The sequence below is a fragment of the Phodopus roborovskii genome, unplaced genomic scaffold (assembly GCF_943737965.1).
Source record: "Phodopus roborovskii unplaced genomic scaffold, PHOROB, whole genome shotgun sequence".
In the NCBI taxonomy this organism is placed as follows: Eukaryota; Metazoa; Chordata; class Mammalia; order Rodentia; family Cricetidae; genus Phodopus; species Phodopus roborovskii.
In genome coordinates this window covers 24,994,525-25,022,272 of record NW_026126434.1, presented here as the reverse complement: position 1 = coordinate 25,022,272, position 27,748 = coordinate 24,994,525, and the positions used below count along the sequence as shown (strand labels likewise).

The window sequence follows — 27,748 nt, the reverse complement described above, 5'->3', positions numbered from 1 at the left end:
GCTTCCCAAGGCACCACTGTTGGGCCACTTCAGGTCAGAGACATTGGTGTCCATGAACTTGTGCTATTCGTGTATTTGCACACACACACTCATGTACAAACTCATATGTGCACAAGTGCAGGCCCACTCGCACACATGTTAGATCGTGTTATTCTGTGTCTCTCCCTTCATGTCAGTAACATACCAGCCTCCAAGCATTTCCCATCACCTTTACTCCAAGGAGGAATGACAAAATTTATCCATGCATGTGGTGCAGGAGATGAAAGTCCAATGGAAAATCCATCCAGGCTATTGATAAGACACCAGCTGACTGAGAAGGTGATGGAAAGGCAGACAGAACCCAGCCGGGGAGCTCAACTGTAGACTGTGTCAGTGTAAAGTTAGACACTTGGAAGAAATAAAGACTGCAAATAAAATATTTTATATAAAATTTTTACATACATTTGGTGTCAAATCTATGTTTCTACTGTGTGAAGATGCATGGTCTGCCTGGTAAGAATTCTAATTGGCTATATGGTCTGACCCACTGTGGAGTCAGCCAGCTCTCTCTAGCACTTTCTATGCATCTGTCTTTAAGTTGTGTTTCCCCAGATGTCTGATCCATGTCCTCTGCTGTGATCATATGGCCATGGTCTCCAGCAGCACCAGGTAAGGCTCGAGCCACTGGAACATGAAGGCTGCCACCACCACAACCCCATAGGCACAGCCAAGACAACCCTGCACATTGCTTCTCCCATGTTCCAGGATTGGGGCAGCTGCATCAGAGAGTGTCCTGCTCAGGGCCCTGCTTCTGCAGGAGATAGGTTTCGGGCTTAGGCTTGGGTTCTGGGAAGCAGATGCTAGCCAGCCAGGCAGCCCTCACATGGCTGTGTGTGATCCGCTAGAGATGTGGGCTCCCAAGCTCTCAGCCAGGTGACCTTCTGGAATTCACTTTTGAAGCACAGCAGTGGCCTAGGGCCAAGGTTTCAAACTATACCTCCCATCTCTAGGACACAGTAGAGCCCCTGAAGAGTGGGTCAAAAGGGCACAATCCAATGTCTCCTACAATATCCTACAACATGGGAGGAAGGGTAACAAGTGAGCATGCTGAGTGTGGCCCAGTTTGTCTTGAGCTCCACTTCCTGTTGTCTCTATGCCAACATGGCCCCTTCCTCTAGCAGATGTCTGCGGCCTTTGCAGGAAGATAGAGGCCAGCGAAGAAGCCAATCCTATGTGCACCCTGCATGACTGATTGCAAGGGACAGGGACTGCGCTTTGGCCCTGATGCCTGTGCATCCTCAGGACTGTCCCTGGTGTCAAAGGGAGACAACAGTCTAACCATGTGTCTCCCCCATCCAGATCATCAGTGGGTGCAGCTCCAGGTCCCCCAGCTGAAATGATCACTGCAAAGTAGAAAGCTAGGAAAGCAAGTAGAAAGGCCCCCTTGTTTGACACAAATGCAGAGCTACACACGCCCATACCCTGCTCTTTAAGGCTTCAGGTATCATGGAGGCACAGGTTCACTCTGGGGCTCTCTAATACAGAGTTGTGCCTGTCTAAGATGCTGTTGTGACATTCCCACCATCTCTGCCTTTCAGGTCCATGGGTATGGCTCAGGATTAATGTCACTGAGATGCCTTTTGACCATGAGATCTTGCAAAGTTCACTCATGTCTTAGGGTTTCTATTGCTGTGATAAAGCACCATTATCAAGGCAACTTGGGGAGGCAAGGGCTTATTTGGCGTATTTCCATACCATTGTTCATCACTGAAGGAAGTCAGGGCAGGAACTCAAACAGGGCAGCAAGCTGGAGGCAGGAGTTGATGCAGAAGCCATGAGGGGTACTTCTTTCTTGTTTGTTATTCATGGCCTTGCTCACCTGGGACCACCAGCCCAGAGATAGCACTACCTACAATGGTCTTGGTCTTCCCTATCAATCACTAATTAAGAAAATGCCCTTTGGGCTGGCCTACAGCCCAGTCTTACAGAGGAACTTTCTCAGTCGAGGTTCCCTCCTCTCAAATGATTTTAGTTGGTGTCAAGTTGACATAAAACTATCCAATGCAGCTCCACAGGCAGAACAGCAAACCTTGGCATGAGCCCACAGCTCTTTCAGTGCGGTCTCTCAATGCGGCAGTGTTGGTTGAAAACAGTGCTTCTCAACCAGTGGGTTGTCACCTAACCATCAGAAAACAGAGATGTTTGCGTAATGATTTATAACAGTAGAGGAATTACGGGTATGGAGTAGCAATGCAAACAGTTTTATGGTTGGAAGTCACAACATGAGGAACGATCAAAGGGCCAGGGCATTGAGGTTGAGAACCGCTGGCCCAAACCTTCCTCCCCTGAGCACACTGTACAGCAGCTCTCAGCAAACTTTTCCAAATGAAGCCCTACCCTCCCCCTCCCCGGGGACCTGATTGTCACATCCTTTGCTGGGTGAGATGCAGCCTGCTTTGAAAGGACAATGACAAGTGCATGTAGGTGCCCAAGGGTGTTCTCTAGTGGGCACTGGGGCTCCAAACTCAGTTTGTGGAGCATCCTGTCCTCTAGAAGACAAGGGAGGCAGATTAGGGTTGGAGGTAGGGTTGGGGAGGTGGGGTTACAAGTTGAAAAGGCAGCTGTGGCCAGGCCAGTGGTGGCAAGGACAGCTACAGAGATAAGCAAGTATTAATTTCTGTGCCCAGAGAAGGCTGGAAATAGAACAAGGTTAGCCTGGAAGACACTAGCCATCTCAGAAGTGACAGGCAGGACCCCTGGCAACATACCCTCAATTCTCAGAGCACAATCTCAGATTCTTCTGCCTGAGTGGAAAATTGAGAGAGAGAGAGAGAGAGAGAGAGAGAAAGAGAGAGAGAGAGAGAGAGAGAGAGAGAGAGAGTGTGTGTGTGTTTAATCAGACAACAGGTTTGCAGCCACCATGAGCACACAGGACCCTGGATAGTCACAAACAGAGGCAGGACTCTATGGGAGGACACTTGGCACATCATAGCCTCTCACAGCCTTCTCCCCACATTCATATGACACTCACAAATACACCCCAAGTTTCCAAACACCCATAGGGCAATACAGTAAGATTATGTCTCTGCGCCCCAATACACCACGAGCCCTATGTAGGTAGCAGCACAAAGATGGCCTTGGATGGGGGACACCTATCTTTGATCCCCCTGTGTCCCACAGCTCCACAGGACATCACAGGCATGCTGCAGGGTGACACTGACACTGGGCTTGCCAACCACAGCCAAAAGGTCTCAGGGCCTTGCTGGCTCGTCACAGTGTCAGAGGGGATTAAAAATCATAGGTCACCACACAGTTCAAATCTGCTCAAGCAAATGCTGGCTCAGAGTTGGATGCTGCCAGCAGGCAGGGGCATATAGAAAGCTAGAAAGCAGTTGGCAAGAGGTGAGGAGCAGTCCCCACTCCAGGCTGCCAGCAGAGGGCGGTGTGATTCAGTCCTGCTGGGCTCACAGCTGCCTTCACTTAGGCCTGGAAGACACACCCAGGATTTCTGGTGTGAATGCCACGGGCTCCTGGAGTGTTGTCAGATTGCCTTCAGCTGAGCCCACACCATCCTCCCCAAGGCCCTGAGTCTCCCTGGTCAGGAAGGGCCAGGCAGAGGTAGACTGGTGGGTACTGCAAGCAAAGGGAGATGAGGGCCAGGCCTGCTGCACCCCCAGGAGAGCAAAGGGAGTTCAGTGCCCCAGCATTATAGAGAAGGGGTGCTCCCTCAAAGTGACAGGGACTGAGAGGCTTGACTAAGGACCAGAGAGGGACAAGCTGCGCTTTCCTTCTACAAGCTTCAGACAGGAAGGAGGCCGGTGAGCATGAACAGTGACAGGTTAGTACAGCCAAGCTGGAACCCTGAAGTTCAGATCCTATGGACCATTACAAACAGCAGCTCTGGAACTGGGTTTGTATAATTTGTATATTTGTATAATGCAAACACAGACTTTACAAGTCAGAAGTTTTCTAAAGGCTTGGGGGTTCTTAATCTCCAAAGACAATCAAATCTGAGCCCTCCTGCCAGCTTGGAAGGCCCTGAGCTGTTAACCCTGGCATGGACCTTCTCCATCCTCTCCATACATTCACCACAGCAGGCCCAGGGACTGATGATTCCCGTGGGGACCTCTGTGACCCTGTTCTCTTTTTTCCAGGGCCTCTTTGATTGAATTTTTGACACTGAGATAACACCTCTGCAATGGGACACTAAAAAAAACTTGCCCCTGTGCCTAGGTTTACTGACCAGATCCTCTGGGTCCCTCCCTTCAAGCAGAGCAGGGATAAGGGTGAAGGAAGCCAGGCACTTAGCCCACATGACAATGTGCAGGGGTCACCAGAGAGCTCGATGCTCAAGCTCCCACCTTCAGATACCATTTAAAATTAAAAGTCGGGCTGGAGACACAGCCTAGTAGTAAAGACTGAGGTGAACCTAAAAGTGTCCTTCCTGAGCTTGGCAGGTGGACAGCTAGAAAGCCTCCTTTGGGTCTGAAACAGGGACATCCTGGCAACTTCACTCTAAGCTGTAGTTTGGGGACATGGTGCCTACAGAGAGACTTTCTGTTGTGTCCTGTTGTGTGTGGGCCAAGGCAGTGACAGCTCACTTCTGATGTGATGCCCAGAGTTCTGAAGTGGGGGTCCGAAGTCCAAGGTCACTAAGGAGGGTGGGGACCAGGCTGAAGTGCTATGTAAAGTGTTCACTTGGCATGGAAATGTACAGAAAATCAACCATCAAGTTAGATATAATCAAAAATAATGCAGAAATATGCAACACACAAAATGTCAAAATTCTGCACTTGGATAACCGTGCCCCACTTCTACACTGTAATCCTGGCCCTGCTTCCCAATAAACCTTTATTTATAAAAGCAATTGGGAACCAAGGAGGCAGGTGCTTTGCCTATCATACAGTCTCAAACATCTGTCTCCAAACTTTACTCTGAGTCTTATAAGTGGTGGGTTCCTACTGTTTCCCCTTGTGCTTCTGGGGTATTACGGTCACTGTAAGTCAGTATAAGATGCTTTCAATATGAAAGGTAATTTTGTTTTTATTTTCAATTGTGAAAGATCATATTGGATCATTATTTCAAGTGCAGTGGTGTTTATTGGGACCAAGGCCTTGTCCAAGCAGAAGAAACCATGGAACCCCAGCTCAGTGAAGAATGTTTTCTGGCCACTGGGCTGTGTAATTGGGATATGAATGATGTGGCCTCAATAGGGTCCCCTTTGGGAGCAGAGCTAAGGATCAGCCATGTAGTACAAGCAGGAGCCTCCACCCCAGGCATTCCAATAGTGGGTGCAGAGAAAGGCCACACCAGCAAATGAAGACTGGGGGACCAAACAGCTGTGGCACTATAGGGATATGAGATGCAGGCCACTGCTCTGTGCCCTTTAAAAAAGGGGAGAGACCTACAGTGATGCAGATGTTAAATAAATACAAATCAGGAGAGAATAGTAGATGGTTTTCTTAGTCTGCTTCCTTAATAAGAAAGCCATGAAGATGTGTAAATCTTGTAGGAGATGTGGTTTGGGTATTTGTTGGGTTTTTTGTTTGTTTTCTTCTCATAGAGGAAACATGTTCTAGAAGGTTCTATCAACCTGACAGAGTCTAGAAAGCAGTCACAGTTGAGGGCCTTCCCAGATCAAATGAGCCTTCCCGGGGCTGGGGCAGATCTTTTCTTACTTGTTCATTGATGTAGAAGAGCCACCTTGGGTGGCACCACCCATAGGCCTGGGCTTTATAAGCAAGTCAGCTGAGCAGGAGCCCAAGACTGCCAGCAGGAGGCATCCTGTTTTCTGCTTCAAGTTCCTGCTTGAGTTCCCTCAGTGATGGGACTGTGACCTGGAGGGTCAGCCAGATAAACCCTTCCTCCCCTGAGCTGATTTCCATCAGAATGTTTCATTACAGTATGAGGGAACTAAGACACTGGCCTTGAGGACCCCTGGCTGAAGGCTCTTGCTCTCAGTGTGTTGCAGGAACTCAGGCTCAGTTCCCTTTGAGCCTGGGGATACCCTTCCCTCAATGAAGTGTGGCCCTTTACCATACCACCCCCAAGAGTGACATGCAGAAATAAAATAAACACAAGAACAGAGGTCTCAGCAATCAGAGCAGCCTTGTGCTGAGTGTAGAGTCTTTATTCTTCAGGACTCCAGGCTCCTATATTGGTCAGCAGCAGAGAGCAGAGCAGGGATGAGCAATGCCCTCAGCCACCACCACCAGCAAGAGTCCAGGGTGCATAGCTCCCTTCCCAGAGCCTGGATTGCTTTAAAATGTGCATTCTGGGGAAAAAAGAAAAGGGTCAAGGTGAGTCAGGTCATCTCCAGTCAGGGCTACCTACCTAGCTTCCAAGGTCAGTACCTGGCTGCCTATTCCCCGGTCACAGGGGAAATATGAACCTTCCAAAACCTGCAAGAGGCACTGTGCATCCTTGCTGGCATCACCAAGCCAGATAACAGGACCCCTAGTGGTCCTAGCAGGAGTATGTGAAAAGGTGCCTGGGAGGGAGCCAGAGGCAAGTGACCTGCCTGTCACTGCCTCTGACTATACTCAGTCCTGCTTCCTGGCTCTGCTGAAGGAGAGGAGCCTGCACATGGCACACCTCTATTCAACTGGGGCTCTTCAGTCTGTCACCCAGGCCAAAGAGCACATCTGGACACTTTGGGTGCCAGCCCAGGAAGGTGCCTTGCAGAGATACAACCTCTTAGAAGGTGAGTCAGCATTTGGGTGTGACAGATGGCTCACAGTGGGTGCCCCATTAAGATGGGACAGGTTGGGTCCTGGGTAAAACAGGATTGGCAAGCCACCCGTGTGCCTGGACACCTGTTGTTTGTACATGGCCTAACTCAGGGATTCTCAGGGTATTTGCCCTGCATCTCACTCCACCCCTAGAGGGGGTAAGAGAGGCAGGAGAGTGGGGAGGAGCAAGGGCACAAACACAGTCATCTGGCTACTGATGTACTGTGAGCATGTCATAGGTGACAAGGGACAATAGGTGTTTGCTAAAATCAGGCTCAAAATCCGCCCAGTTCCACAGCTACATGGTGTCTCTGTTTCATACCAATTTCCACCCTGCCCCCCCGTGTGTGTGTGTGTGTGTGTGTGTGTGTGTGTGTGAGAGAGAGAGAGAGAGAGAGAGAGAGAGAGAGAGACAGAGACAGAGACAGAGAGAGAGAGAGAAGGGGAGACGGGGGAAGAACCTGCACATATATGTGTTCGAGGAGGGGAAGGCATATGTTAAAGGGAGGCATGCCAGTGCACAGATGGGGGTCAGAGGACACTTGGTGGAGTCAGTTCTCTTCAGTTCAGGAATGGAATTCATGTCATCAGCCTGGGCAGCAAGCACCTTTATGTTCTGAGCCGCATCACTAGCTCTCCCTTGCCATTGAGACAGGGTCTATACTGGCATGGATCTCACCATTAGGCTAGGCTGGAGGACCATCAAACCCTAGAGATCTGCCTGTCTTTGCCTCCCCAGTGATGAGGGTCCAAGTATGGACCATCACACATGGCTTTTTGACATAGTTTTGTGAATCAAACTCATGTCCTCATGTTTGAGTGGGAAGCATTTTACTGATTGGATCATCTCCTTGGTCCTCAGAGCTCATGTTTATATTTTATAGAAAGGGCCAGCCACTGGCCACTAGCTTCCCTGAGCACAAAGCCCCCGATATGAGGTCTCCCATGTGAAGTCTCCAACAAGGAACAGTGACAATGCTGTTGTCCTGCTAAGGTCCAGCCTCATGGAAGGACAGGGCCGCCCTGGGTACCACTGGATGTTCTTACCTGTCTCCTGTAGAGGCTTGAAGCACCAGGGAACATTACGGATGCTGGAGTCAAAGCAGCAACCACGGTTGTTGCACTGCTCTTCTGTAACGCTAGGGTAACCACAGTCCACCCTGACTTTTGCTGGGACCATACACTGGTTTGGAGCTGTGCAAATGAAAACCAGTCAGCTGCCAGTCGACATATTTGGGGTTACTCTCTTGCTTCCTGGTGAACCCTCCGCCCTTCCTCCTGATTTCAAAGGTAGTGGCAGTATTGTCCCATAGGAGATGTCCTAAGAGAAGTAGTTCATTATGCAGTGATGCTCCCAGGATCTCCCTGACAGTGGAGAGTGGGAATCCTGAGATAAAATCATCCTGGGCTGTCATTAGTTCCTTCCTAAGTTGTTTACCACCCATCATCGTAGCAGACGAGCACCTTTGGCTGTCAGGCAAAACCTTTGAAATGTGTTGCCTTAACAGACCCCTAATTGCCACCAACCCAAAGCTAAGAATGCCATCATATAACATCTGAAACTGTGGCAAAGCCCCCACCCCCTGCTGTAGCCCTGACATCTCCATCTGTGTACTCTGCAAATGCCTGGATTTATGACCATTATTGGTTGTGTCTACAGAGCTTTTTGCAGCCATTGGAAGGGACAGTTTCCTGGCCATAGCCACTCATATTGACTGGTAATCAATCTTTGTTTTTTTGAGACAGGATCTCATGTAGCCCAGGGTGGATTTGAACTTGATTCACACTCATGGATCTGAAAGGATAGCTGTGGTTTGCACATACTGCTGAATACTAACCCAAGGAACTTGGCGATTTGCCTAGTGTCCCTGGATTGACTTGTTTTTCACCTGGTCAGAGTCATAAATATGTCCCTGAAAATCTAGATGCCTTCCAACTGGCAGGGTTCCTGGGGATCCAGTGGCTTCTTTTCCCCAAAACAAGGTCCCTTCCTTGTTTGATCCTTAAGAACTGCCCCTCCACAGTGGAAAGTGTCCAGGAAGTTTTATGCCATGGGAAAGACCGCCATATAGACTATTCTAATGCCTCTGCTGCAGAATCCTCCACATGGTGGCTAGCTTGTCCCAGCTGAGCCCTGACCTTCCTTCATCTCCACTGTCCCTGCTCCATGGCTGTACACTTATCCACATGTGAACTACGCCTGTCTCCTTCCACCTGCTAACTGACTTCCCCTGTGAAAGTGGAAACCTAGCAACCTTCTACATCCCTACAGCATTGGATCCATCGTGCCTTCCTCAGCTACACTAGACCTTGACATGGAGCTGCTCTAAGTGACCTTTTCAAACTTCAACCTGGCATCAGCTACCAGATGCTTTTACATGCCCAGGCCATGTCTCCACCCTGGTTAGGTGCACCAGCGAAGGTCATACACAATGTCTCTGAGCTTGACCTCCTCTCACCCAGAACTCTAAACTATCTGGAGCTTCTACTGCCTTCTTAACTGCTTCTTTTTGTGCTGGTAACTCTCCAGGATGGTGTGTAAAGACCATCACTGCTCAGAAATTTCCAGTAAAGAAGGGAATGAGAGGCAGTGAGTGCCAGTCATACCTCCCGCCCCAGCCTTGGTTCCCACCCAGCTGCAGACTCTGAAGAGGAGAGAGGTATGTTCAACCTCACCGAGCCTCCATTTTCTTGACTGTGAAATGGGACAGAAAGAGTCATTGTATAAGATTGCTGCAAGAAAGCAGGCACCCGGCAATCGGTAATTAATTACTAAATTGATGTAGAAGGTAGGCAGGTGTTCCGTGTCCCTCCCCCTGCTAAGAGCTTCCAGCCTAGTACCCAGGGACCCAGGTAGGTACTTACACAGGCCAACATACTCTGCAGCAACGCCAGAGGACCCTGCAAGCAGGACCAGCAGCATTAGGCAGAGGGCTCTGGTCTCCATGGCAGCAGGCAAGCTTCAGGATCAGCACACAGGATGTGCAGGGACACAAGAAAGGCCCTTTTATACCCATGTGTTTGCAGGGTTCTGTGGACTCTGGCCTCATGCTCCACCACCTTCTCTCCTGGGAAATCCCAGAAGACTCCTCCCCCATCCTAAGTCAGGGGATGGGGAGAGGACAGGGCTGGGGTAGGGTTGGCCACTGCAGAGTGCAGCCTGGGAGCTGGGTCTGTCAGTCATTGTATGAACCAAGTGTGGAGAAGACTCTGTGTGGCTTCAAGGGACCAAGGAACACTTCATCTTGTGGTCCCAACCACCTCACAGGAGCAATGCATAGGACACCTGAAACACAAGTGACAACTATTTTAGGTCCTGTGGTATCTCGCTCATCTGTTACTCTTAAAGGCAGAAATTCTGGCTCTGCAATATCTCTAGGAAAGCCATTTTTATTATTAGTTACACTTCAATAAATATCTGAAATATATTTATTCAGTGTATTTTAATAAAAATAATCTACATTTGGTTTTTAAAATTCAAATAATGGAAAGTCTCCCTTCCTTTCCAGAGACATCCATTTTTGGCATTTCTGGTCTCTAGAGTCAAGAAGTTGTTTTAATAGTTTACTGTGTGTGTGTGTGTGTGCGTACATGCATGTATGCAGGGAAATGCAGAAGTCAGAAGAGACACCTAGAAGGTCGTCTAGAACTGGGGTTACAGGCACTTGTGAGCTACTATGTGGGTGCTCAGAATCAAACTTGGGTCCTCTGGAAAAGCAGCCAGTGCTCTTAACCACTGAAACATCACCCTCCCCAGACCTTCCTAAGTAAATTTTAATCCAAGAAGGTACAGGCTCTTCATCTTTATCCAGACTGCCTTGCCTTGCTTTCATGAAGTGGTCAACATTGGAAAACAGCCTTGATAGCCTGTGAGGATGAGGCTGGCGTGAGTAGACCTGGCTCCTGAAGGAAGAAACTGAGTCCTGAATAAGTCCACAATGAAGTTGCCCAGCAGCTGAGGCCTGCCATCAGTTCGGCTGGATCTTCCTTGCCTGCTGTCACTGACCAGCATTGTGGCATCCATAAGCTTTCTCAGGTACCACCTGAGAACCCTCTGGCACATGTTTTGTTCATCACCTCAAAAATGGCTACATCTGACTGTTCAGACTTGACATTCACACTGGGCAAGAGAATGGGTACCCAAAGGGGTGTCCAGGAGTCATTCTCGCTGACTGGCCAGTGGAAGCCAGCTCTGTGTACCAGGTCTGATGAACAGGCCCAAGCCTGCAGTCTGGTCCTGGCATCAGTGATACATCCTCCCACATGGGGGAAAGCATTGTCAGGGTGCACAGGGCCTGGATCAAAGACCAGGCACAGCCTACTGATACTGAGACCTCATGACACCAAGCAGAGCCCTGGAAATCACAGCCTGGAGAATAGTAAAAGGCCTTAAGGCAGGAATTGGGACACAGAAGAGCTGTCAGGACAAAATGACCTCTAACTGGGTTTTGAGGCATGTGTATGAGTTCAGTAGATGAGCGAGGGTCAGAAGAAGGGCATAGAAGTGGTACTGCGTGCTTGGTGACCACCAGCATCCCCCAAAAACGTAGTCCTTGAGGCAGGTGAAGTCAGAGCATGGTGCCGTCTCTCCCTTTTCTCAAGCTGCCACTCTTGGTTATCTGAGCCAGCAGTTAGGAGGAGGAAGACGGCAAAAGCCAAGCAGCGCTGCCAGGAATTCCTGCTGGCCACCTGTCACTCGTTGTGCAGCTGCACAGGTGTGGTCCTCCCTCCCTGTGAATTCTTCTCTTGTCTCCCAGCCCTTCTGAGTCATCAGGACCTAGATGTGGATGTCTGCAGGGGCAAACACCACGGCTGGTTCAGGGGTGTCCCAGTGTTTTAGTGACAAACTCAGAAGGAGACCCCCACACAGGGCTGAGTCTCCTGTCTCAAGTATAAAGACAGTATCCACGCATCACTAGGTATAGGCCCTAGGAAAGCAATGTCCAGCTTACAGAATACTCGGGGCCCTAACTTTGGCCACCTTGGGTGACTGGCCTCAGAGATCCAGATGTTTGTAGGTGGGTGGGGCTGTGGCATGGAACCATCTCCCAGGAATACCTTATGGAACAGAGATAAGTCTAAAACACAGCAGCTGACAGCCGTGCAACCAGGCACTGAATCACACACACCGCCCTGCCTTTGCCCTGTAAGTTCATGACTCTTACCACACAGTGACAGCTACCTCAGAAGAGCCAGACTGTGTGGCCTTGTGGGGACCTTGAGTCTTCAGGAAGCCAAGAACCCTTCCCTACTAGACCAGGAGGCACATAGCTTTTCTCAGATGTTCGCAAAGGCAAGGCTGTGGGTGTGGGGTCAAAGCCCTGGAGAGATGGGATGGGAAACCCCTATGCATGAGGACTGCCCAACAACAATCCAAATGAGGCCACTGTCTCTCTAGGGCACCTCTGTGAACCAAGATGGTATCATGGGGATTTCAAAATGTTCTGGGTTGGTCAGAAATAGGTTCCTTGTGGATGCAATTCAGTAAATAATGATACTAGCAAACAGGATTAAGGGTGGCCTTAACTCCAACTGATGGGCATTCTTTTAAGAGGACAATGTGAGCAGAGGCTTGGGAGAAGATGGCCACAAAACAATGGGACAGGGGCAGGAGGAGAGAAGTTCACAAGCCAAGGAGTGCCAACAGCAGCCACCAGGAGTACAGGGGGCAGGTATGGTGGCACATGCCTTTAATTCCAGCACACAGGAAGCAGAGGCAGGCGGATCGCCATGAGTTCAAGGCCAGCCTGGTCTACACAGTGAGTTCCAGGACAGCCAGAGTTACATAGTGAGACCCTGTCTCAATGAATCAAAGTCTCCTTCCCAGACTCTGCAGGTAGCAGTGTTCTGCCAACACCTTGATCTTGAACTCATGGGCTTTAGGGTTAGAGAGCCAAGTCTCTGGCCGGTGACCCACATCTTATGGTTCTTTCTATGGTAGCCAGTGGCTGAGTCCACTTCAGCTTCTGCTCCAGGCAGGAAGGTCCAAGCATCTGGTGCTTTCCAAGGCTCATCCCTGGTAGGCTCCCTTCTGGTAGGATCCCCTCTGGTAGGCTCCCCTCTGGTGGTTCACAATGTCAAATGTCTGTTTTTGTCTCTTTCCCTGGTAACTATGCTAACTTTTCATTCTGAAACGAAACGCATGACCTCTAAAGTTGTAAAGAGCTGTCCACATCCATGTTGTCATGGAAACTGTAAACCTTTACAGAAAATGCTTGAAACTCAGGTCATTGGTCAACAATTTGTAAAGAACCCACGTTAAAAATATGGAAAATACAACATGAGTTTTTAAAGACAAAAACAAAAAAAGGGAAATACACTATAAATACATCTAAGAGGCTCAGCGTCATTTCGCAGTTCAGGATCACAGAACCAGAGTCAGCACACATTGCCTGCACTCTGGTCTGTGTGCTTAGAGAGTGTTATTGACTTTCGCTGCATCAGGCATGTTGATAACGTTCTACATCGAAAAAGCCTATGTTTCAATAGGAAGAAATTAAAAGCAACACACCTAATGTCCGTCAACAGAGAATCAGTTCCAAGGCATGTTAGAATGCTAGACCCATGTTCATGTGAATGTGTCAGATCTACTTTTCTTGATATAAAGGACCTTCAGAGATTAAGTATGAATACACATTGAAAATATTGCACATCATTTCTGTTCATTTTTAAAAAACCCAGTGAACATTACTATCAGATGCTTATAATTAAGTGTGGGTATGAGACACAGTGCCTTCAGAGCCACTTCTGGAGAGGGAGGAGGAAAATGGCTGCCATCATTAGCTTCGGTTGTGAACCTGATAGACCTGGAAGGAAGGAACCTCAACTGAAGAATTGCCCCCACCTGATTGGGGCACGTCTGTGAGGCACTCTTTAAACTACAAGCTGATGTAGGATGACCCATCCCACTACGGGAGGTACTATCCCTAGGCAGGTGGGCCTGCGTCATACAATTAAGCAAGCTGGGCAAACCAGGGGAAACAAGCCTGGAAGCTTCTGTCCTCTTGTGGTCTCTCTGGCCTTCAAGTTCCTGCATTGAGTTCCATCTGCCTTGGCTTCCCTTGATGACAGACTCTAAAATGTAAGATGATGTCATTTCCTCCCCAAGTCTCTTGTAGTCAGTGTTTTATCACAGCAACAGAGATGCAAACAAGGGCAATGGCAAAGGGAGCACTTTCAGTATTCCATTTCTTTATTGAAAGCCACCAAAACAGATAAAGCAGAAGCCAGCATCCCTATAGATAGCCGCTGTAGTCCACATTGTTTGAGGAAACACATTTGAAAAAACTTAAAGTTTACATTGAACAAATCCCAACAACAGTGGGGGGCGTGGATCAGGGGAACTTCCGGTGACTAGCTGGTCATCATCCTCTGATGATCAGCCAGGCTTAGGCTCGGGTCCTGGTTCGGAGTTACTTTTACATCCCCACCTGGAGAACTGGTCAACCCCACAGAGTCTCACCTTGTCAGGAGTGAGCTCCCATACTAAGTCCACCCAGCACCAAGCCTCACAGGGAAAAGAGTTGTCTCAGATCTTAATCTCTAGATTCCTGGGGCCTCCTTAGGGCAACCTCAGCTTTTTCTCTCACCATGCACTGGGAAATGACACATTCAGCTATAGCAGAAGGTGTTTAGTAGGACAGTTTCATGGGATGCTGATAGAGTTGAAAATGTCCTGGTGTCATATGTTATCCGTGTGCTTATGTGTGAAGTTGACATTTAAAAAAAAGCCTACTTGTTCTCTCCTCGGCCACAATGCACAGTATGCCTGACTTTCAAAACCAGGCCATCCCTGGCCAAGAAAGAAAATTGTCCCATTCTCCAATGAATACTGATAAAAATTAAGAAAAACAAAAACCAGGTAGAACTCTAAGATGATGGAGGAGACCCAAGCCATAGGAAAATGCCTTACAGCCAGATCTTATGGAGGCATTTTCTCAGTTGAGGCTCCCTCCTCCCTGATGACTCTAGCTTGTGTCAAGTTGACATAAAACAAGTACAGAAATATTCCTTCTGCTAATTAGAGTTGGCTTGCTGTAACATGCTGTGCTACCCTAGCTTGTTCATCTCGTGTTTACTGTATCCATGTGATCAGGAGAACACACCGAGTGAATGTGCCATCTAGTCTGTGGAGGTGAGGGCCCCATGTGATGTTTGCACAGCAATTGGTCAAAGATGTATTCCTAAGACCCTGTCCTGTTGTTGGCTGTATTAGCTGAAGCTTGGAGTCTGATTGGAGCCCAGACTGCATGCCTGAGCTGGTGGGGAGCAGGACTATGGAATAACTTATCGAGCAGTAGAGAAGCAGAAGAGACTCTCTGGACCACACTGAGACTCTCTGGACCAAGCACGCCCTGGTATGTCAGCCTCGCTAGGAGCCATCTCTGTGTCACACAGAGGAAAGCAGGGTGGCTGTTCTGAGTTCTAGGAAACTGCTACTCACTGTCCCAGGAGCAAACAGATGATTGCTGAGTGCCTGTTGACACATGAGAACAAATGCCAACTATGTCTTTATGAAATGTAGAATAGGAGCAGACAGGGGAAAGTCCCTTGCATTTCACAATGTCCACCACATATGGTACCAGAATCTTCTCCAATAGGGTTGGCAACTAGTCAGCTCTGCAGCCCAGTAGACAGAGGGTTTTTTCTGAGTTCAGGGGAGAATGAATGTAGAGAGAGCCTCAGGAAAGGTGTGGATTGCCAAAATATCACAGCCACAGAACTGATGAGTCAGAGGGACCAATCCCTCCAGTGACCACAAGGCCTCATGTCAGGCAGCTCTGTATTGGCTTTCAGGGAAGGCTTGCTGGCTACCTCTGCTTGAGGGAGAAGTGCCTCATAACTCCCACCTGCAAGGATGCTGCACTGGGGACCACAACCACTTTGCTGTGTGATGCTCATTTCATTAGAAGACAACAACCTTAAATCTCTCCCCACTCATGGGCATGCCCCTGTCTCCAAGGATGCTTTCTCTCCTGGCATTCATTCACCTGCTAGGTTACTCCACCACAGAACTGAAGCAAATTGTGAGGTCTGGGGTCAACCCACGACTGTTCACAAATGCACCTGCATGGTCTCTATACCCTAATTGTTCCATTTTCCACAGCTGCTCACCAAGGTCCATCGCAGATTAGCCACACTCCCAGAGCCCTCATGGCCAGCTGGTTTTTATATGTCTTGGGGGAGTTTTACCAGTGAGTTAATATTTACTGAGTTCCTGCAGGCAGAAATGCTATTGAACAAAGGACAGTCAATATTTATTAGCCACCGCCATGTGCACAGTCTCCAGGCAGGTGTTGTGAAAGATAGGAAGATGACCTTGGTGGCCACTGTTGATAAAATGATGGCTGTGGAGGGGCATCTCGAATTCCAACCCCAGGCAGCAATTCCACCCATAGGGTCCCAGGCCTCTGGTAGCTTGATATATTGGGAAGGACTGAGTAGTTGGCATGCTCATTTCACAACATGTGCTGTGGGTTGAAAAGAGAGCAGGGCATGTGGCGTTGGAACTAGCATATCAGAGGCAAAGATGGCTCCGAGCTGGTTCTGCTGAGCTGAAGGGATGTGATGGAGGGGTAAGAAAAAGAAAGCAACAGGAGATGCTACTAAGGTGTGGGACATGGGAGGATCCAGAGGGGCAAGACTCAGAGCTTTGTGTGGAAAGAGACCCAGGCTGGAAGCACCCAGCCCAAGAGCCAAGACACAGCACTTAGGGCCTGCGTCTTACCCGTTTCTTGAGTGGGGAAGTTACTGCTCCCATATGATGCCACCTGGTGCTGACACTGGGGTTGATGAATGTAAGTGACCAAGTTTAATCCCAGTGACCATTAGTGTGATAGGAATTAGACATGACTAATCACTGGATACAACTGTCATGTTGGCTCACTTAGAAAAAGTGATTTTTAAAATAAATTTGTTCTAAGAATAAGAATTTTATAACTGAAGATTTCCCTTTTTCTTCTGTTGAAAAGCATATCAAATCATTTTATTATATCATCCTTTTCTATATGAGCTGTATGTTTTGAAAGGAAGAAGAGGAAAAGAGGAAGAAAAGATGTTGACCATGATGACTGACAGGAAGGTGAAACAGGTGGTTGGGTCTATGTGAGGTGTGTCCTCCTTTGGGAGAGACAGAAAAGCAACAAGTTCTGTTTAGTTACTTGGTCATTGTTGTGTCTAAATACCTGAAACAACTTAAAATAATGTTTCTCCATCTTTCAAACTCTGCAACCTTTTAAAACTGTTCCTCCCGTTTTGGTGAACCACCCCCCTAACCATAAAACTACTTTCATTGCTACTTCATAACTGTAATTTTGTTTCTGTTATTAATTATAATGTGACTATCTATGCTTTCTGATGGTCTTAGGTGACCCCTGCAAAAGGGATTGAGGCAGACAGGTTCAGAACTGCAGACTTAAAGGAGGAAAGGCTCACTGGGCTTGAGGCTTTACGAGGTCACTTGACTCCGTATAGTCAGACAAAACACCATGACGGTAGGATGTGTGGAAGAGCTCCGGTATGCCACTGTCACTCATTATGGTTATGGCCATCCTATATAGCAAACTCCACAGGCACTTAACATGAGGGCCAGTTAGACTTGCTGTGCTGGCCAAGGTCCACTCTTCATGCCACAGTGACTTCCTTCCCTGGGCCTCTCCCGAGCCTCATCTACTGGGGGAGGATGGAGCTGCTCCCTGCTCACCTCCCTAGTGACCTGCAAGACAGAGGGTAGCCTTTGCAGGGGGTTCAGTGAGCAGAATAAATAAGCTTGGGTAATAAACATTGATGTCTTGGCTCAAAGTGCAACATCAGAAGCATGTGTCCCAGTGCTGTACTATAAAGGCAGATATAGTTATCAGTGATTGCCTGCCCCTGGGCAGCCATGGGCTCCTGGGGGATTAGAACATTGTCTCCAAGGCTGCACAGTTGCTTGCTCTTCTGCCTTGACAGACCCCAGGAAAGCAGCAGCCGGCAGGATCCTGGACAGGCTCCCTCTGCTGCTATGAGGGCTATTTAGATTATGATTGATACTCTTGTGTGCCCAGGTACATGGCAAACAATGTAACCATAAAGCAGAAGTGCTGATAAGTAACTTGTGGGTCATTAGGAGACTCCTGGATGATAAGGACTGGGGAGCATAAGGAGCCAGGGGTGCCCACCCTTTCTGACCTGACTCACCTCCCATAGTAACCAACACAAAAGATCTTCAAACCCTTGCAAAATCCCCTAAAGTCATGAACAGGGACTTGTGGCACCACATAAAGTAGAAGGAAAAAAGTATCGAGATGATTCATCAAAAATGTAATTTCTATCAGGATCCTGGTTTTCTTTGTGGGGACACCTTGTTACGCTGTAGAGAGTTTTAAGTCAAACTGCCAGAGAACCGGCCTGTTGGAAAACTCTAGGTGCCTCTTTGGTTTGCTACCAGGATGGGTACTGTCATTAGGTCTTGTGTGTTTCCTGACCAGCAATCCATTCCCTCTCTGCTCTTCCCAAGACATGCTGAGTAACTGGCATCAGTGGGTTACCAAGCAAGGTTTTTAAAACATCCAATCACCACAGGTGATTTAACTCCCAGGCCTCAGAGCTGGGAGCAGGGGCTGCAGTTTTAATGTCAGACAAAACCCAAGTCAAGCAACCACAGTATGGAACATGATAAAGAAGGACATCTACAGCCAAGGTGTGACAAGCATCCTGCTATGGGGGCTGAGAAAGCCTATCTGCCCTGTAATCCAGGAACGGTGAGATTGGAACAGAAATGCTCCAAAAGCACCATTGGCAGGGGAAACACACTGAGATAGGAGAAGCTAAGTGGACAAAACATATTTACATAACATTTACAGAGTGTAATCAGGAAGCTGAGCCTATGGTTGTGTACACCAGACCCGAATCTCAAAATAACACAGCCTCTTACATCCTCAGCATTTAATGGCGTATTTGTTCACAAAGAAAACAGTAAATTCTATAAAGTGTGTTATAGTCACTTTATGATCAGGCTTGTCCAAACCAAGAATTGTTGACATTTTAAAAGAGCAATGGGCCAGCTCATGGGGTAAAGGCACTTGCCACTCAAACCTGGCAATCTGAGTTCAATCCCTGGAATACATGTATAAAGTGGAAGAGACCAAGATCCACAGATTTGCCCTCTGACCTCTGTGTACATGCCATGGCACATGTGACCCCACATACGCAATAATAGTAAGTAAACCTGAAAACAAAACAAAACAAAACAAAAAAGACAGATAAACCCATGGGTCTCCCCAAAGGTGTCACACGGGAGATGTGGACATTGAAGGCATGGATCTCCCAGAAGAAAATGTAACAGGAAGTGTTTGTACCTCAGGTTAGGCAGATGTCTTTAGATAGAATACAGAGAGTGAGTCATGCGCACGCATGTGCACATGCACACACACACACACACACACACACACACACACACCCGAATTTCATCAAAATTAGAGGAATTTGCACTTTGCCAGAGACTGCCAAAGTAAACAAAAGGGTGAGTAATTGACCAGAATTAAATATCTGCTCACCACACAGCAATAGGGAGGGGACTTGTTTATTTGCTGGGTGTAAACCTGGACTGACCTAGAACTCGCTGTGCAGCCAAGGCTGGTTTAAACCTCGAAGCCACCTTGGGCCCTCAGCCTCTCAAGTGCAGGGATCACAGGGTGATCCTGATAGAGGAGCTGTATATAGGATGTAAGAACACTGATAGCAAGAAAACAAAGTTAAAACAGTTAAAAATGTGTGAGCTGTGGCTGGCAATATGGCTCAGCAGGACAAGGCACTTGCTGCCAAGCCTGAGGACCTGAGTTCAATCCCCAGGACTCTAATGATGGAAGGAGAGAGCCAGCACCCACAAGTTGTCCCCTGAATTTCACAAATGACAAAATAAAAAATAACTTTTTAATGTTAAGAAAGTAAAAATGAACTATCTAGACAGACACTTTTACCAAAGACTACAGGGGATGGGGGGGGGAGGGACATGAGATGATCAACACCACTTGTTAATTGAAAAAAGTAAGTTAAGATAAAAGAAGGCTGTTCTAGCATATGCACTGATAATTGCGAGGGCTGGATGAACATAGAGAGCATCTGGTCCCCTCAGCCATTGCTCGTGGGCAGGAGAAATGGTGTGACTTCAATTGTCCTTACTCTTATAAAGTTAAGCATACCCCTAGAAATGATGGGTGTTTATCTTAGTCATCAATCATTTACCAAAGTAAGTTCAAAGACTCCTGGCAGCTTCCTGTATAATTAAGATCTGGAAGCAACTCAAAAGCCCATCCGAACACCCTGCTGTGGAGTGCTACTGAGGGATAGTAAAAAATGAAACTTCCTTACATGCAACAGCCTGTCGAGCGTAAAAGGAGCTCTACTTGGGGGACAAAATGATAGTATCTGTTTGACTGAATTAGTGTTTACACAATTGTGTGCATTTCTCAAACTTGCTGAATTTGCTTACTTAATTTTTGTGAGTTTTGTTGTTTGAGACGGGGTTTCTCTGTGTAGCCTTGGCTGTCCTGGAACTTGCTCTGTAGAGCAGGCTGGCCTCCAACTCACTGAGATCTGCCTGTCGCTGCCTCCCGAGTGCTGGACAGCTACTTACTTAAATTTTAATGTGCATAATTCACATGTTAATACGTCTGATTTTAAATAAAAGTCCATGGTATAACTATTATCCCTTTGAGTTCCACTAGTGAAAAGGCACTGGCTAGGTTACCTACGAAACAGGGTGGTTGGCTACTGAGATTGAAGACAGGCTGCTCCCCGAGTCTGCCAGCAGAGGGCACCAGAGAACAGTGGCTGCCAAGTGAAACCTGGAGAAATGAAATGCCCCTTCTTCAGCACCAGCACTGCATCTTTTATTGCGCTACGTGAATATCAAATTACTGAGTGCTGAGCAAAAAAATAAATAAATAAATAAATATGGGGGCTACTGGCCATGAGCCTTTGGGAAAGCCTGGCAATTGTGACCGAGGACTGTGCCCTGTCATCAGAGCCTCCAGGAGACCCACTGGGATTGGGGTAGGTCCCCCCTCCAGCAGGACTGAGAAGCAAGAGGACTCTTCTTTCCCAATCTGTATGACTAACCTGGAAGTCGAAGCTGTCCCGAAGCTCCCTCCCTTCCAAGGCGATTTCCACAGGCACAGGGGTGGGGGTGGGGTTGTCTGGGAAGTGAGAGGGACTGAGAAGGGTGATAGCTGATAGTATTGAAGGGCGGGGGAGGGTCGTGTGCTGTGACCAGGAAGAAGAGAAACGTGGGCAAGTCCAAGACCCACAGAGCCCGGACAGGTGAATTGAGGCTCGCAAACCCCTTGATCATCTGCTTCGTATCAGATTGACTATTGCAAGACCCCTCCCACCAGGCACTGCCATCATTGCTTCTCAAAAGTACTCCACGCGATCTCGGGCACCCTAGATGTCTATAAAGGCAGATGGCATGGAAAGACAGGGAAGGTAGAGGCTACTAAGGGATCTTGGGTGGGGGAGGGGAGGAGATGAGGTGGAGAAGACAACATTTGAGGGGGCAGAATTAAAGGGAATAGAGGCTGGTTTTTGATTGGTTCAAGAGTCACTATTACTCCAGAGCCAGGAAGAGCCTGGTGGTAGCACTCTGGGGAAGGCAGAAGGTGGCACAATCTCAACATGGCAAGATGCCACATGGTCAGCTAAGTCATAGTGTGGGGCAAGCAAGACTTATGACAACAAGCAGGCTTCAAGCCTGTGACCGGCAAGCACAGCCCACAATGATGAAGACAGCTGTACTGAGTTTCGTCAAATTGACACGGGTCAGGGTAATTTTGGAAGATGAGCGTCAACTGACAAGAGGTCTCTATCAGACTGGCCTTGGCAAAGCCTGTGGAGTATTTTCTTGATTGGTGATTGATGCTGGAGGGCCCAACTTGGTATGGGTGCTGCCACATCTGGGAAGATGGTCCTGGGGTGTATAAGAAAGCAAATTGAGCAAGCCAGAAGGATCAAGCCAATAAAGAGCACTCCTCCATGACCTCTGCATCAGCACCTGCCTCCAGGATCCTTCTTTGAATTCCTGCTCTGACTTCCTTTCATAATGGACCATGATAAGAATGTAAACTAAATAAACCCTTGCCTCCCAAGTTATTTTTGGCCAGTGTTTTCTCATAGCAACAGAAAAGCAAACTATAACACTATTCTTGGATGGCCAGAGTTTCCCAAGAAACATTTATCAGAAACCAGCCTCATGCCATCACTGCACCCTCCTAGCTGCTAGCTGGATATCACCAACAGCCCTTAGTTCAGTGGTTCTCAACCTTTCTAATGCTGTGACCCTTTAATACAGTTCCTCACGTTGTGGTGACCCCCCACCATAAAAATTATTTTCAATGCTACTTCACAACTTTAATTTTGCTACTGTTATGAATCGTAATATAAATATTTTTGGAGTTAGAGATTTGCCAATGGGATCATGACCCACAGGTTGAGAACTGAATGAGGCCTTAGACAATGCAGTGAGGACAGGTTCCCTGCTGGAGGCTGCCTGCCCAGATCTGCCTCACTGTAACAGTTTCCTCTCTCAGCAACTTCCATCTGAACATGTGATGAAGGATGTTCTTGGACCAAGAAACAGTTCAAGGAGCACGACCATGTTCCAGGTCCCCACGGCTCTTGCTCATATCAGGAGGCAAGCAGTGGACAGGGACCCATGTCAAAAGTGAGTAGCTCTCGGAGCATTTGGTCCAAGTGAAGGGTTTGGGAAATTATGGTTAGAAATCATGTGTTACTCCTATAGGGTCTGAGGCCAGAGTTCATTGAGCTCTTTGAAGAGAACAGAGAGGACAGACTCTGAAGTTCACATGGGCAGAGCACTGTCATTATTGGAGTGACTTAGACGTGCCCAGTGGCTTGCTGCTCTCAGAGGGGACGGATGGGTGTTAAAACTATACCTCTTATATGCACACATTCACACACTGTTGCTTGAACATGCACATGCATACACCAATGTATTCATAATCGTGCACATATTCACACACTTCTGCACACCATATGCACATGCATGGTGTGTACATATACCCGTGTACACACCATGTATTCATACCCAAACACACACACACTCTCCCGGACATACACATTCACATACATACTGTCTCAATGAAACCAAAATAAAAGTTGCCAGGATTTAAAGGTTTTCTTTACTTGGGAAAAATGTTGTGTCTAGCCACTGCAGAGGATCAAGATGGTTTATGAAAACCCAGAAATTGATGGAGTCTGGTTGAGACGTTCTTCTTCTGACTTATAGCCCCCAGGGAACCAATGGCTGGGCAGCAGTACTTCTCAGTAATGACAATCTGGAGGTGAAAAAGCAGGGTGGTTGGTAAGCATGACAAGGAGCCACACATGGCTGCACGCAGAAGTGTGGTCTAAGGGAGGACAAAATGTGACAGGGATGACACCCAAGCCTCAGCACTCTCTGAGGACCTGTTCCCCCCCCCCAAAACCATTATAAATTCCCTGGGAGGACCTGCTGACCTGTGTGTGTGGTCACACAGCCAACCACTGGGGGATGGCTAAGTTCAGGGATCCCCAGAATCCACATAAAATGCAGGTCTATAACCCTCGTGCTGGTTTCCGGTGGGGGTGGAGAAAGACAGACCCCTGACGCTCACAGCCCAGTCAGCCTAGCCAATCAGTGAACTCTAAGTTCAAAAACTATGATGGAGAGGGGCTAAGGGAGACACCCAATGTCAAACCACACACTTGTGAAGGAACACACACACACACACACACACACACACACACACACGAGGGAGGGGCCCTCAGCAGGTGGGAGTGGCTCATGCCAGGCCCCAGGTGGACCCCCACCTGCAAACATTTACCTTGCTCAGACTGTGGGAAAAAACACCAGGGCACTTCGGAGATCAAGCTGGAGAAGCAGCACTGTCGAGAGGCACACTCCTTGGGGCTGATGCCCGGGAACCCACAATTCTTGCGGGCTGACACTTCCATGACACACTGCTCTGATGCTGGCCGTGGGAAGGAACAACACACAAGGCTCTGTCAGGCCGGCTGCTAACAGCCAGGCCTTCCCAGGGATACTGGGTTTGCAGCCTCCATGTGTCCCGAGGAAATCCTTCCGTTGATGTTGATATCTCTTGGGATGGTAATAGCTAGGGCCTGGCTGCCCTTCCCACAGGAGACTACTAGTATGGGGAAGCCATCACAGGTGGGACTATGTTCAGAACGGGAACCTCGGGAAAAACCAAGTCACCCTTTTTGGACTCAGTGTTCAGCTCTATGAAATTAGAGCAGCCCACTGTAGCAAGCCCAGAAGAGGCTTGAAGACACTGGTCCTGAAAAGGGCCTTGCACACAGCTACCCACCTACCTGTTTTTGTTTGTTTGTTTGTTTGTTTTTCTTTAAAGTACACTGAACGCCAGGGAAGAAATTCCCCACCATGAGTGTGCCCCAAGAGCAAGATCCATGCCTGCAGTGGACACGCACACAGCTGGCCTTGCGCATACTACATTCACAGTTTTCCCTGACTTGAAACACATTCCAAAACAAAGCTGATAGAAGTCAGTTTGCAGGGGTGGTAATGCCACCTTAGCTGATGCCTCCATTTTCTTTCTGATGCTTCTTTAAAATTATGGTTTTAAATCGTGGGGGGGGGGGTTAGGTCTGCTCACAGGCAAGTGTGGATACAGGGCATGGGGATGTGGGGTGGGTTAGGGGGAGGTATAGAAGAGGTGCTAAGTTTTTTGGTTTTTTTTTTTTGTTTTTTTTTTTTTTTGGTAAGCCTGGGCTAGCTCTAGATAAATAGCCAGGCTTCCAAGATCTTGCTCTAGACCTTGCTCAGCTGGCAGGAAGACCTGTTTTTCCAAAGTTTACCTTCTTTTGGAAGTGGGTGGAAACACCAAGGGACCCCAGCAACTTTGGAGTCAAAGCAACACCCCTGATCGAAGCACTGGTCACTGGTGATGCCCGGGAAGCCACAGTTCTTTCTGTTTTTCGGTGTTATCCTGGAACACTGGCAGGGGGCTGTGAATAGATCCGTCTGTGGTCAGCCCTGGCCCCATATGCCTGCCCCAACCTGCTCTGGGACATCAGGGACCCTTCTAAAATCCATGGCACAAGGAGTGACGGGGGTCTTATATGCCCACGTTAGAGCTGCTGGCGTCCTCCTAAGGAAACCACAGGCTTTTGTTGAAACAGCTTCATTTGTTTAAAAAAGAAATGAAGGGAGGAAAGAAGGAAGGAAGGAAGGAAGGAAGGAAGGAAGGAAGGAAGGAAGGAAGGAAGCCGGCCACACAAAACTTCTGTAAAGATGATGACCCTGGGGAAGGGGCAGAGATCAAGGTAGAAGATGAGCAAGACAGAGCAGGGCAGCAGGCCCTCCTGTCCTAACCAGGCTGACACCTACAGAAGGCCCTTCTAAGTAAGGGTTGCTGTGTGCACTTCACAAGCAACACCAGGGCTGCAGGGTTCTGTCTAGCTCCTTGCAAACTGCCACCCTGCCTTTATCCTTTGAGGGATCATATAGAAAAGCCCCGCCTAATACAGGTGACGGATGAGCTGCAGCCCACTGCCACTCACGCTAACTCAGACAGGTTTCACCTCCCACCCTCGGGGGTCACCCATGGACTTTTACTTACAAGGTTTCTCGCTTTCCACCAGAGCACACAGCCCTAGGACAAGGACCACTGCCAGGAGAGGGGCACCTCGAGGTCCCATGTCTGCTCTACTGTACCTGGGCAACCTGAAGAATGCCCAGTTCCCACTGGCTGCTGTTTTATTGGCTCCTGGCTGTTTGTTCAATGGCTCTGATAACCGCCCCCTACCAGTGGCCCCAGCCCTCTGGCACCTTTGTGTGGAGAAGCTGACACAGCTCCACGTGGAGGCCTGGAGGAGGTGGGAGAAAACATTGAGAGAGCAGCCACACAAGGTTTCCAGGCTGGGGCAGGCTTGGCTCCATAAGCAAGCTGCCCCCTGCCCATGGCAGGAAGCAGGGTCATGCCAGGCCACTGACATGGGGAATGGGCCACGTGTGCAATTGGAGCTGGCCACTCTCAGGGTCACACCCAGGAAGGGATTAGCCATTCGTGACACTGGATAAAGTTTGTGCCTATCATAGAGACAACTGATTTTTTTTTTTAATATTTGGAATGTGGCTATGTGGAAAAAGGATGTTCCATCCAAGAGTCTTCTGGGTGAGGGTGGGGAGAGCATCTCACAGGACTATGGGAGGCACCTCCAAGGTATCTAGTTTGCAACCCTGATACAGGACACACCCTGCCTCACCTTGTTCCTTGCCCCCCTCAAGGACTGTTGTCCCCTGAGACCAGTTGACAGGGCCCAAAGGAGCGGTTAGGACAGGCAGTTTTTAATCACCCCTGAAGCTGGATATCCTTTCTCCCACAGAAATACTTTGCACTCTCTTGGATGGTGCCTGAGATGCCTACAGTGAGCTGCCATGGAGAAGAGCTCTGTATACTGAACACAGAGAACAGAAGCCAGGGAAGGGATCATGACAACTCAAAAGAGAAATGACAGGGTGGAGGAGAGAGGTGCTGTGTGCATATTCCTTGGGGCTGAAGGGATCTGCCTAGCCGTGGGCGACAGGCTGCAGAGTCAGTGACTTTGATACAGGATCTGAAAGCCTTGGCCTCACCCCAGGCTCGAGAGAGAAGACTGTAGGAAACAGTGCTGTCGCCCTTGGGAACGGTGCACAGGTGTGTTGCAAATAGAGCTCCTAAGATGGCAAGACCCTTTGGAGAACCCCATTTATTTGGCAAGGACTTATGGATAAAATATTGAAAACTCCTATGCTGACCTAAGGGAGTTCATGGTCTTCCGGCTTCACTAACTTTTGCTATGCTTATTCTTAATGGAAACTCTTGGTTCTGCCTTGTTAGTCGTGATTATGCCTGAGTTTATTGGGAACAAAAGCTGTTACAGAAAAACCAAATTTCTCTGATCTGTCACAGCAACTAGTTTCTCCAGGCATCCCTGGCTTGTCTTTGCAGTCATCCTGTATAAGCAGGAGGAACTCACTAAAGTTAATGACTATTGCTTGTTCAATACCAAAAAGAGATAAATATATTCCAAAGAACTTAGGAACCAAGAAAACAGTTTCTTAAGAGATGACATTAAAAACCTTATAGGAACACGGAAGGAAAAAGCGATAGGGCATGAAAGGGCAGACATTTCTCTGGCACCAGGATATGAACACTCAGATACTCATAATATCAAAGTATCAATAAAGAAATCTAAAACTTCTAGTTCTCCTTTAAGAAGTACATTTAGAAATTCCCAGGAAGAACAAAGAAACTTAGTCTCCATAGAGTTAGGTATTATTCTGAGAACTTATAAAGAATAGGATTATAATAAAGTTGACATACAGATTGCTCAGAAACGGGTATGCACATGAAAATGATACTCTAGGCATCACAATATATTCAGCTAATCTCATATTGTTAAGAACTAACCACTGGCAGTCAAAACTATCCTGTACAATAAAGGATCATCTGGGAACATCACCATCCCAGACCTCAAGCTCTATTATAGAGTTATAGTGATGAAAAAAAGCTTGATATTGGCATAAAAACAGACAGGTGGACCAATGGAATAGAATCAAAGACCCTGATATCAACCCACACACCTATGAACACCTAAGTTTTTACAAAGAAGCTAAAAATATAAAATGGAAAAAAGAAAGCATATTCAACAAATGGTGCTGGTATAACCGGCTGTCAACCTGTAGAAAAATGCAAACAGATCCATATCTATCACCATGCACAAAATTCAAGTCCAAATGGATCAATGACCTCAATATAGATCCATCCACACTGAGCCTCATAAAAGGAAAAGTGGGAAATACATTTGAACAAATAAGCACAAAGACTTTTTTCTAAATAGAACACCAGTAGCACAGATTCTGAAAGCATTAATAAATGGGATCTCCTGAAACTGAGAAACTTCTATAAAGCAAAGAACATAGAAAACAAGACAAAATGGCTCCCTACAGAATGGGAAAAGATCTTCACCAATCCCAC

The 27,748-nt window shown here is 47.9% G+C and overlaps 1 protein-coding gene across 1 annotated transcript; it reads right to left on the bottom strand.

Annotated features, from left to right (window-relative positions):
• Positions 1–618: 618 nt before the first annotated feature.
• On the bottom strand, positions 619–25,427 carry Tff2 (trefoil factor 2). The gene is made up of 6 exons (XM_051186587.1): positions 25,349–25,427; positions 24,585–24,734; positions 23,573–23,719; positions 20,811–20,887; positions 977–1,004; positions 619–755 (listed from the first exon to the last, which is right to left on the bottom strand). The coding sequence occupies exons 1-6, from the start codon at positions 25,425–25,427 to the stop codon at positions 619–621; spliced, it is 618 nt and encodes a 205-aa protein (XP_051042544.1).
• Positions 25,428–27,748: the final 2,321 nt, after the last annotated feature.